Source organism: Anticarsia gemmatalis, chromosome 13, assembly GCF_050436995.1.
Source record: "Anticarsia gemmatalis isolate Benzon Research Colony breed Stoneville strain chromosome 13, ilAntGemm2 primary, whole genome shotgun sequence".
In the NCBI taxonomy this organism is placed as follows: domain Eukaryota; kingdom Metazoa; phylum Arthropoda; class Insecta; order Lepidoptera; family Erebidae; genus Anticarsia; species Anticarsia gemmatalis.
The window spans coordinates 1,755,432-1,767,910 of record NC_134757.1 but is presented as its reverse complement, the minus strand read 5'-3'; the positions used below and the strand labels follow the sequence as shown (position 1 = coordinate 1,767,910).

The following is a 12,479-nucleotide window of genomic DNA, read 5'->3' as shown; positions in this document are numbered from 1 at the left end:
CAAAATTTTAAAAGAAATATGACGTTCAGTAACTCCTAACTAGTGATGTGCTGTAGTAATAAACTAATGTGACTTGCATCAGCAGCGTTCACACACAAGCGTACTTAATGGCAACACTAGCCATTATCATCGCCATTTTGTTTTTCGTTTCTTGCTGAGCGCTATTGAGGTGTGCTCGTGAAATTTCATTTGAACCGCAAGTGTGCAATAATAGATTGAATACGTTTTATTTTCATTTTATTGACCCGTTTTATCCAGAGTGACATCATGTCTGATCGAGAGGTACTATATTTAAACGTAGTTGATCACCTCCGTGTTGCATTCCCGCCGCGTGTGTTTTATTTTGCCAACCGTTGGTTCTATATTTAATGGTCGTCTGTTTGCTTGGGTGATTTCAGAGGAGTCGCTCGAGGACTCGCAACGGGTCACGAGAGCCGGCACCAAAACCTGCAGCTATGTCGCGGGGTCATAGCCGAAGCCGGTCTCGGACGCCGCCCCCGCCAAAAGCGTCTAGCAGGAAATACAGGAGCCCGTAAGTCTTCCTTCTAGAATGTTGTTTGTAGATGTTTTTTTGTTTGTAAGCATCGAGAGTGTGTGTCGGTATCGTAAATTATTATATTGTGTACATTTTATAACCTCGATTTCAAGGTAACGAATGCGTATTGCGCAATGGTTTGTATCGTCAAACCCAAACATATTACATACACGCGAATCGTATGGTTCGTGGTCATTTATGCAAAAATCGTTCGACCTTATTGGCGTTACGGTCGTCAAGTACGCATAAAATACGTTTGGTCATTATGATTTCCTTGTTTGTTCGAAACATGTTGAAATATCATAGCAACAGTTTTATCATTACGTTTGAGTTTACGATGGTACCGGCGCGTAGAAGAGCGATAAGAAATAGTAACATGAGTTGAAGTGTTATTTACTTAGGTGCATTTGGTACTTGCTATACAATGGACTGCATTTATCACTTATTATGCCTGGCATAGGACAGATTTATGAAAGTAGCTATGATGTATGGCTCTTTTTATTAATTATTGTTGAGGCTTGTTTGTTTTTGCATTTTCTATGACATGATTTGGCTGCATTCTTTTTTTGAAATTGACAAGTACATTTTTTTATGTTGTTGCCAATATCTGCCTGGAAAAATGATATGGTACCAGGGATGTACAATTAAAATATATCCACACAATTCTAAAAGTATTCGACCAATTACCACATTATTTACTTATTTAATTTGATGTAAATAATTATAATCCATTAATGCTCTATTGTTAGGCATCAGTCTTCTCCCAGAATTACTTAATAAGATGAAGGCCTAAAGTCCAACATACCTACATTTATTTATTATCAACTTAATTAACTTGCAGCTACACAGTTTTATTTACAAATTGTTATCATAATTTATAATTAAGTATGCAGTACACCTTTAATTAAAAAGCGATAACATAATTTCTGTATGCAAAGTAAAACAATTTAATGGTTTGCGAAAATCTTATCACACGTAAATAGGCATACTTATTCAGCCTAGTCACCTATACCACCTATAGCACATACTTGGAAATTGTACAGCTATGATAACAGTTCATATTGTTATGATAATCATTTTTGTATCATATTTTATTATCAGGGAGTTCCCCTTATAGCTATATTACAATAATTCTACTTTAAACAATTTAATAACTTACAAAATGGCATGTTTGATGGGTGTCTTTAAGAATTGAAATCCTTTTATCTGAATTTTGTGTTGAACTTGGTTACTTAAGAGGGTACTTGAGCAGGTCTTAATATATTATCAAGTGGATTGTTTAACAATGTTGATCAGAATCAACATTAACATTTATACTAATATTATAAAGTTGAAGAGTTTGTTTGTTTGTTTGTTTGAATGCGCTGATCTCTGAAACTACGGGTCCGATTTGAAAAATTCTTTCAGTGTTAGATAGCCCATTTATCGAGGAAGGTTATAGGCTATATATCATCACGCTACGACCAATAGGAGCAGAGTACCAGTAAAAAATGTTACAAAAACGGGGGGAAATTTTGACCCATTCTCTCTTATGTGACGCAAGCGAAGTTGCGCGGGTCAGCTAGTAAATAAATTAAAACAAACGACCTTGCAATTAATTCAAAGTAGATATGTAGTAATTGATGCATTTTGAGTACATTGTTTATTGATTTGTTTAGAATATTAGGCACCTTACAATAAACAGCTTTATAAGATGTGTCTTGCCACTAACAAAGCTTGAAAAAGCTACAATCTTTTCAAGCCCTCTGCATTAGGAAGTTATTTAATATAATGTGTAACTTAATTACATAATTTGAATACTAACTATAAAAACTAATTAATTCTAAGCAGTTATGTATTTAAACAAAAAAACAAAATTACTTATAATAAACTCCCACTGGTGACCTTGCCAAGCTACTTATTATTTAACTGAATGCCCAGTCTTAAATCTTTATGTTATGTTACTGTTTAAAAAGAAACCTAACAGTATTCGAGATGAGTAACAATATCGTAACTTTTTTACGCGTTTAAAACTCGTTGCATTATAGTACTATGAGGTAGAAAACAGTGACGTTAAATGCATTTATGTTGGCATAGTACTACCATATTACTTATTCTGTGGTACTACATCGGAGACTACTAGATAACGATTCTCTTTTTTAAATTAAATTTTTCGCATTGACTGCCTCTGTAGCTTAGTAGGTTGTGTATCCAACTGTTGACCATGAGTTCCCGTGTTCAATTCCCAAGTTGGACAAAGTAATATCGGTCGTTTTCTCAAATTAGAATTTCTAAAGATTATATCTCAATAAGAGTTTGGTACCGTGTCTGTTAAATAGGAATAATGTCACCCGCTATTACATGGGACTAACAATGTTAATGGCGAATCGTTAGTGTATTTCCTACACCTTCAGGTATATTTTCTCCATAACGCTTGTCATATTATGTATGTACCTACTTTATTCTCGCGTGTTAACATGAGGATGTTACTTATTATATCCAGATTAGATCAATTGACCAATGATTCTAAACTTTCACATTTATATTGCACACTGGATTTTTTAACTAGATACAGTTCACGTTATAGAGATACGATTCACTTTATAGTGTTAATAACATGATATGAAAATAACTGGCAGTAAATAAAATGCTTATTGCAATAAAAAAAAGGATTGTTTGTATAAAAACACGATGATTCGTTTTTACACTAATATTGCCTTTTCATACGCTCGTTTGTTCCCATTCGTGACCTCATTCGCGTGTAGTGAATAACGAAAAATTGCAACCTTTGACCTATTTTTTTCGCTTGGATAATGGCTTGCTGAGTAGTGTAATTATGTTAGTAGTTTTTGCAGAATTAGACCCCAGTTTCACGATATTTGTGTTACTAGTAGTTAGTGGTTACTAATCAGGTGGAATTTCGACTGTTGTGTTTATACATTTGCCATCACTTTATTCACCTGTACTGGATAGATTATCATACACTTTTCTGAAGCCATTATAACTCCTATATGTCTATGTTGTAATAAGTTAGTAACTAAAGCAAAGCAACCATTACTAAGTATGCGTTCTATAAGTTCGATGTGACGATTCAATACGAAAACTAATCTACGAGCAATATCTATTTATATGAGCTTTATAAGTACCAAAAGAGAATACGCAAAACCATTTTTTTCACGCGTATCGTCTTATGACAAGATGCATGGATGTGTATAAAGCAAAATTTGTAAGGATCGTACCGCGTTGTAAAGGCTGATATTGTTATAATTATGTGTATAAAAGTCTGAGTAATGAAACAATGTAACAGTTAAATTAGTAGCATTAACAACAGTCATTAATAGCAATTTATATCTGCCCTAACACCACTCGTCATACGACCCTTATCTGAATTCAGTTATACAAGGCGTAAATGTGTTAATTGTTGCATTACTTCCTACAACATTCCACTTGTATGCCTCTCCAGCCACTAAAGGTTGGCACACGGCCACATTCTCAATAATACAATAAATGATACGTGCATTATGTATGAACTAGTTTACGTTTATGTTGCGTATCTACATTGTAGGAATAACAAAATTAAATATTATTGCACTAGCGCCCCGCCTCGCCCCGGCCTTAAAAAAGTAATTTTACACAAAAGTTAAAACAATTCCACTCTGTTGATCGCATGATAATCTGTCAAGTAGATGTTGAGTTTATCGCGAACAGACAGATTAACAGACGCGGCAGGGTGACTTTACATTTATGATATATAGCGATGAATACTATTGATTACACTCGATGTCACACAATAAACATTATACTTTAAATATAAAAATCAATATATTTTGTTGTATTTCTTACCGTTCTGGAGTCATTGACCTCGGTAAATTACCCTTTTACAAAAATACTGAGAAAGCAAAATAGGGATAACCAATCATAAATACATGTAATAAACATGTATCACGCCTCTTATAAGTTCCTTGTGATAGGTCCTATAGAATAAGTAGAACCAAAGTAGTAAAATATTTATATTATAACCGAATGATAGGTACTTTAATATTTCCTCATTTATTTTTATTTTTAGTAGATTTCCTACGATAGTTTTATTGAATTTATAACTAAGTTAAAAACTTGTTTGATCATCACTTGTGATGTTTATTTTAGATGTGATTTGCCTTGATATTGACCTCGAAAATCTATTTTGTATGTCATGCTTAGTAATCAACGTGCAGTTATTATTTATTTAAAATTGTCTACTGCTAAAAAAATTGCTGATAAGCATTTACAGTTTATGCTTATTCGGCAGCCTATTGACAATAGCATAGCAGTTACATATTCACGATTATAGTATAGTTTTGAACCACGCGCAACTGTTTACGTAGAAAAGGGCACAATACAGGCTTTATTTAGGCAGGGGAATAGAAACTTTCCGATGCTAACGGCTAACATTTTAAATATACGCCAAAAATATATATGGTAGACTACCTAGTAGACTATGTAAAACTAAGATTTATTTGACTTATATGAAATATATTTCTAATGTATTATTTTTTTGTTGTACAGGACTCGCTCTCGGTCGGGCTCCCCACGACGCGGCTACCGCTCGCGGTACTCCCGCAGCCGTAGCCGCTCGTATTCCCCCCGCGGTTCTTACCGCCGCTCTCACTCCCACAGCCCTATGTCCTCGCGCCGCCGCCATCTTGGTGACAGGGTGAGGAGCGATGTTTATGTGAATACCATTTATTATTACGTGTTTTTAGGATAAGTTCCTCACCTTTCCCGTCCTTTATACTATTGGACGCCCATGTTTTACATACCTGTTGGTATCAATGGTATCCAACATATTATATCCAAGATACCACGGATGAATTAAGAAAATTAGAATGGAATAAAGAAAAGAATCAACCGTCTCCTACAAAAATGGAATTGTGATGATGATAAAATAAAATAAAGTGGTTTTGTCCAAAAGCCAAGAATGACAAGTCATTGCTATCAGTGTTTGATATACCTATATTTGTACTGACAATGCAAACATTGACCCAAGATCTCTAAGTAGCAGAATGTAGATACGAAAACAGTACTTCATTGTATTTACTGGACACTTTTTGTCTAACAACTGCAAAATTATTATTTGTTATAATGTTTCAAAGAAATGAATGTAATTTATACAAGACTATATTGTTACACAAGACACTGGCGTTCAAAAGGTACCTTTCTGGAATACTAAATTTACTAATTACCAACTGTTTCAGTTGTAAAAGTCAACTGAGACATGTTTATAAACAGCAATTTGGCTACCATAGTTGACACTATTTATAGAAATTTGTTTATATCTTAAATGCTACTGAACTGTTTCAAATCGTATGCCAATTTGCTGGTTATAAATTTAAATCTAAAGCCCAACTAATATATTAACTGGGGGCCGGGTGAATGGCCAGTAATGCATGCGAATTTTGATCTAAATTGTCCCTGATTATTTTGTTTTATTTTGTTTGTTACTGAGAAATTTCCTAAATGGAAAATTTTTACACATTGAATGTGTGAAATAAGTCAGTAATACTGAGAATTCCTTAAAAAACTGTTTGTATCGGAAACTGTATTATAGGCTAAAACAGCTCTGATAACAGATATAATTATTCAACATTTAGAAAGGTGGTTACTACTATTTCAACAAACTACTGTCCCACTGCTGGACAAGGGTCTTCTCCCGCAATGAGAGAAGATTGTGGCCTTTAGTCTACCATGTTGGCCAAAGACAAGTTGAGGTCTTTACTAAGACCTCAAGGAACTGTTGTAAAATACCCTTTGGCATGCGAGGTTTCATCATAATGTTTTCCTTCACCGATAGCACAAGTGATGAATTCGTAACTTCGAAAGGTCATTCGTGTGTTGTCTTGGGTTCGAATCCTTGACCATAGCACAAGTGACAAACTCGTAAATTCAAAAAGTCATCGGTGTGTTGTTTTAGGTTCAAATCCTAGACCATAGCACAATTGATGAACTCGTAGCTTCGAAAAGATATTGGTTTATGCCTGAGGTTCGAATCCTTAACCAAATTGCGTGGGAAGCGAAAGACTTTACCACTTGGCTATTACTGTTACGTCAACTTATTTGTTACTAAAACAATGACAGAAAAATCTTTGTACAAAAATAACCACCTAATACAATTTCAAATCACTGTATATAATTGCAATATGAATTCAAGTATAAACAATATTAATAACCTAGTGTTGCATGTTGTCCAGTTAGCTAGACAGCTGGACAATGAATAGAATGTGTTTCACTGTTGTCGACAGGAGAACCCCACGCCGTCGAGGTGCCTCGGCGTGTTTGGCCTCAGTCTATACACTACTGAACAGCAAATCAACCACATCTTCTCTAAATATGGACCCGTTGATAAAGTACAAGTTGTTATTGATGCTAAGGTAAGATTTACTAAGGGTTTTACTATTGAAATACTTCTGGTTAGATAGCCTGCTTTCAGGAATGGATGTGATTATAACTTGTTTCATTATCCTATCTTCAATGAGGTAGTGATTGCAGCAGAGAGAGATTTAAAAAATGGCATAGTTAAAATTTATATCAATCAAAAATATCTTGATAGCGAATTTCTTGTCCCATTTTACTAAAGATATTATTTTATTCAGAATAACTAAAGGATAATTTCTGATGTAGGTATATTGTGAAACATAAAAATATACTGTAGTCTCTAGTATTTTCCAATACGTTGGGTTATTTTATGTCAGCAATAATCGGAATATTATTGTTGAAATACACATGCCTATACACTGATAACGCAATAATTTCATATAAACTAACCATTATAGTTAGACAGGAAAATGTCGCGTGTTTTTACATTACTATTATCCATAGGCTATTTATATTGCTAAATGTAGGATATCGGTCATTTAAAACTATGTAGTAATATTTGCCGTTTTTATATGAACGAGTGATTGCATTACCGGATTTCCTGCCGAGCACATAATGATGCCAATATTAGCTTTAGTTACACGTAATATACGGTTTCTAAACTTACTAATGTATTTTTTAAATGAACAATAAATTAATATTAAGGCTCAGTTTCACATTTTTTTTAATAATAAGAAAATACAGTTCCGTGACTCTGTGGTTAAGGCCATTGCGTCGGGGGGTCATGGGTTCGATTCCCACTCGGAACAATTATTTGTGTCATCCACAAATAGTTCTTTCGGGTCTGATTAGAGCGAAAATTGTCCTTTATAAAAGATAGAAAGAAAAGAAAGATATCTAATAGACAAAGTGACAGAAAATGTATGAAGACACTATATTTACAAGTGTTGGAACCGGGAATATATGGGCAGATATGAGTAAAAATAAAGACTAAAATGTTAACATTGAATGGGAATTCCGTCAAAATATAGACGATCTTTGAACCCTGAAGTCATTAATTAAGATAAGTTCCAAATATACCGGTTCAAAGTGGACACTGTAATAAAACGCTTTATCGCGACTCGTTAAATTTTGATCCAATTTTATAGCATAACTTAAATTTTTAGTTAACATTTCCTATCTACTTCTTACGCTCCATAAAAGCAAATCATAACCTGATTGTTGACGAATCAATAAATCGAATGTTTGTTTGGAGAATTTAAAGCATTTCCTTCATTGTCTTCAATTACTAACTAGCGAGTTTAGAAGCTGTCATACCGACTTGACTTTTTAAAACTCTGTTTCACCTATAGATTTGGTTATCCCGTGGGTCTATTAGGGTATCCCGTAGGGTTTTATTCTAAAAGGTATGAAAATAAAGTGCTAGACTCTACAATGGGTATTTCATTCAAGAGTTTTGTGATTAGTCTAACGCCTTATTCTTTTTCCTCAGACTGGTCGTTCCCGAGGCTTCTGCTTCGTATACTTCGAGAACCAGGAGGACGCAAAGGTCGCAAAGAACGAATGCACCGGCATGGAGATCGACGGACGTCGCATCCGCGTGGACTATTCCATCACACAGCGCGCGCACACACCCACACCTGGCATTTATATGGGCAAACCTACGTAAGGAAACTAATTACACTTACAAATTTTAAATATTATTATGTTACTCAAATGGACATATGTGGCGCATTCAATAGACCATACCTCTAACCCCCGGTTTCTGAGGTACATTAAGCGATAGTTTATCTATTCAATAGCGTTTAAACTCATATAAAAATGTCAGTTTAAATAGATAAATTACCGCTAAATGTACCTCAGAAACTGGGCTGGGCATCTCCGTATTCGTATGTATCTCCGTACGTTGACGGATACGTTTATAATAACGTACTAGCTAATACAAGTTACACTAAAGTCTTTTCTTCGGCCATGACAGATCGGTAATACAACTTCAAGGACTGTAAGCATTATCTATATTATTTGTACAAAACGGGTAATGTCAATGTGTATCCAACATTAGAAATTCATGCACACCCCTGTGTGTATGACCCTAGGTGTTGGTAGAGCAAACGGAACAGATTTAGAGTAAACCAGCTATAAGGTTAAGTTGGATTACTAAAGGCCTGTTTTTACAAACATATTATAATGTTTGAAGTTATTAGATATGTAGTTGAATGGAAACTGATGACTGACTTTGTTTTTAACATTTACAGAAGCGTGAGCAGAGGTGACAACGGCTACGACAGGCGTGGACGAGATAGAGAGTAAGTTGATCTTTATTTGTTTTAGATCTGATTAATTGCTGTGATTGCAAAATATCGATTTAACTCAGAACTTAACTGTTAAGATTGGAACGAAGTTAAGGATATACGTTTTCTAAATCATTATTTATTTTTAAAATTTTAGTTGTTGACTAATGTCTAACAGTGTTTTGCCTCAAACGTTGTAAAGATACAGCTAAGAGTAATTAACCTGACCTGACTGTACTATGTAACATACGTGTGCTAATAAACTTGTCTGTGCAGCGACTACTACTACCGCGGCGGCGGCGGCGGGTACCGCGAGCGCGACTACTACCACCGCGGCTACCGGCACCGCTCGCCCTCGCCGCACTACCGGCGCCGGCGCTACGAGCGCGAGCGCTCCTACTCGCCGCGTAAGTCTCACGCCTACACACACCACGAGCGGTGAGCGACACCGCGCCCCTCCGCCCCTCACCCCGTCCTACACCAAGCACTGCTGTTACGATTTGTTGAGATTCATTTACCAGCGATCCTGTAAATATCACGTTATCTGGCAGTTGAGTCAATTCTAGCATTTACTTACTGTATCTCATAATTTAAGTCGATTCTAAGAAATCAAGCGTAGTATAAATTTATTAGTAATCGACATTCATGATAATATGAATTTCTTAGAACCGACGAAGTCAGCGTTACAGTAAATAAATGTAGGGTAATCACAAATACATCCCAGATTATTTCATATTTAGTGCATCTCTCAAAGACTGAATAAGAAGCAACTGAGTCTTGTTGTATTTATGCCAGTATAACGTTACTTCTATAAATGTTCACTGTTAGTTTTGTAATCTACCTCTATATTCCCCTACTTTTCAGTTCATTGTACAATCCACATAAAATGACCAAATAGCAATGAACTAACTGATGATAGTTCTGTTGGTATAACCTTATTTCATTACATTTACACAGTCTTATGTCAATTTAATATACAGATTGGGTCATTCTACTATCCTATGTTGTGTCGTTGTAATGAGATTAACATGTATAATGACAGAATTATCACCACTATAAATTTTCTCAACAAACAGTAACAGTAGTGCGTTATCCACTAGACAATCGGTTTTAGAAGAGAAAGCGAAATGTAAACAAATCATTTCAAAACTTCCTATAAATCAGATATCTCGAAAAAAAATATGTTTAGACCAACAGTTTCTTCAAGCAAATTTAACAATTGATGGTATTTACTAATAAGGCATTTTAATTGGACATGAAGCACTAATACACACAAACAATGTGTTATTTCATCCAATCTGATGTTTTAACAATTTTATAATAATTGTAGCAGACGAATATTGAAATCTGACCTTAACTTACCACAAATTTAATGTTCATTTACTAATGATTGTTTACATTTTGCTCTGTTCTTCTAACACTGATTATAAAGTTGACTTGAGTTTTATTTGAGTTAATGTCATGTTTGACTGCAGAATTTAAAAGAAATAAGTATTTTGTCTGATAGATAACTGATGAGTCAATTGTAAACAAAGATAATCTTTGACATGATTACGAAGTTAGAAATATTACTGCAGTTGAGAATTTTATATTCTTATTTATAGACTCACATATTGATAATTGGTTTGTTTTACCCAAGAATTGATTGTGTTCTGAAGACTCATTTTCATGTCAAAGTATAGCTAGCACCCTTTCATATCTGCTATAAACTTGAGGCAGATACTCATCAGCAAAGCTAGGTATAAAGTCGTGAGTAAAGCTCATCTAGCGATTATTGTTCCTCTGTACGTCTTGCAAATGACATTTTTTTTGTATAAATAAGTGACGATAGAAGCTCAAAATATGTACAATAATTCTATTTTCTATTTGTGACAAATCTACAATATTTTTATGACAATATTTTATATTCACTATTTACTGGGCTAACATTTTTCGAAATGGAGTAGAAAGTTGGAAAAGTTCGTGATAAATACGGCCTTAACCTTTCCTCTCTTGCTAACATGAAGCCTAAGCCTAGAGTTACAGGTCATAGGTTTATATAATATTCTAAAAACCTCACACTAGTGTATGAAAATAAAATGGCAATGTGTGAAAAATATTGTATGATTACATTATTGAAGATGCCTTTTCATATACCAAAGAGACCAGGATTAGTTTGCTAATCCCTAAAATGCTAACCTGTAAATATTTGTGTCTACACCAGGGTAGGAAAAATTGTGTTTATAGTGTAATTAGTTGTTAAGTTCTTAAATGTTGTCACCATTCCTCTCTGTATCAGCTTATTCACAACAGAACTATTTCCAGATCCTATTGTGAGCTATTCTGTAACAGTTAGGAATCTCGAACGTTTGTCGTGATTAAGTTGTTACTGCTGTGTGTTGTCACCTCATTAGCATATAGCATCATGTGTGTCCGTTTAACATATAGTTACTCCCCTCTTTGACTTTGCAGGTCGTTATTAGTAAGTTCGCGAAGCTGAGTCCAACTTCAGACATAGCATAACATTTTGATACAACACCACTCCCCCAAACATTGTCGACCGGTCTCCTATGCATTTATATCTGTACCTGTAACGGCCGGTTTAGTCGTACGACGAGTTGTTGACTGTGTATAGATGTTCTGACGGCGCCGCGCTACTGCGCGCGCTCTCCGCGAGAAGTTCTTTATGTTAATTGTATTGCGACGAAGGGTCTTAGATATAAGTTAGCTGTAACCGCCCATGCGGCCATAGTTGCCTCTAGGATGTAAAATTAGATCTAATAAAGATTTAACACATAAGTCTAATATTGATTTTGTTTGTTTGAAAAGGTATTGAAACAAGAAGTAAAGGATGAAGTTCCTTGAAACTAACTGTGTTGAAGTTTTGAAAATGTTTGATTGAAAAGTCCTTTCCGAAATGGTGCTCGCCGGACCCGGGACCGGCGGCCGCGGCCGGCGACCGTATCGAGCCAACGGCACTGGCATGTCGAAGCGCAAAGAATATGATCGAGCTAGCCGCTCTGTAGGAAGACAAACAAGTCGAAGACACGCCAAGAGAGAAGTCGCGCGCACTGATCATATTCTTTATCTTCCGACTATTTGAACGTACATTTTGAGCGTTGTGCGACGTGATCGATTGCATTTCTCGTGTTGCTAGATTACACTATGTATTATTATGTATTCGGATGTATCTGAGTCTGGTATTCTCACGATTAGCGTAGCGTTGTGTTGTGACAGACTTGTTAATAAACAATAGTTTTGTAACGTCATTATGGCTCTTTCTTCATTCACTTTGGTTCGTCCCACCTTTCTCTATCCATCGTATCCTATCTTATCTTCTGAAG

At 35.3% G+C, this 12,479-nt stretch overlaps 1 protein-coding gene across 4 annotated transcripts; it reads left to right on the top strand.

Moving 5' to 3' along the window:
* The first annotated feature begins 123 nt into the window (after positions 1–123).
* tra2 (transformer 2) lies at positions 124–12,404 on the top strand. Of its 4 annotated transcripts, none has more exons than XM_076121480.1 (8): positions 124–282; positions 399–532; positions 5,060–5,225; positions 6,793–6,921; positions 8,358–8,530; positions 9,121–9,171; positions 9,433–9,563; positions 11,965–12,404. In XM_076121480.1, the coding sequence occupies exons 1-8, from the start codon at positions 268–270 to the stop codon at positions 11,988–11,990; spliced, it is 825 nt and encodes a 274-aa protein (XP_075977595.1). In that variant the 5' UTR covers positions 124–267; the 3' UTR covers positions 11,991–12,404. The 4 variants fall into 4 exon arrangements, with proteins under 4 accessions (XP_075977595.1, XP_075977598.1, XP_075977597.1 ...); XM_076121483.1 differs by having other exon boundaries at positions 11,608–12,404; XM_076121482.1 differs by having other exon boundaries at positions 5,060–5,207; positions 9,433–12,404.
* Positions 12,405–12,479: the final 75 nt, after the last annotated feature.

Excerpts from the sequence above, each read along its gene's own strand:
- tra2 (XM_076121479.1), top strand. Across the intron at positions 5,226-6,792 it reads GGGTGAGGAGCGATGTTTAT|GAGAACCCCACGCCGTCGAG; the intron begins GTGAATACCATT and ends TGTTGTCGACAG. Across the intron at positions 6,922-8,357 it reads AAGTTGTTATTGATGCTAAG|ACTGGTCGTTCCCGAGGCTT; the intron begins GTAAGATTTACT and ends CTTTTTCCTCAG.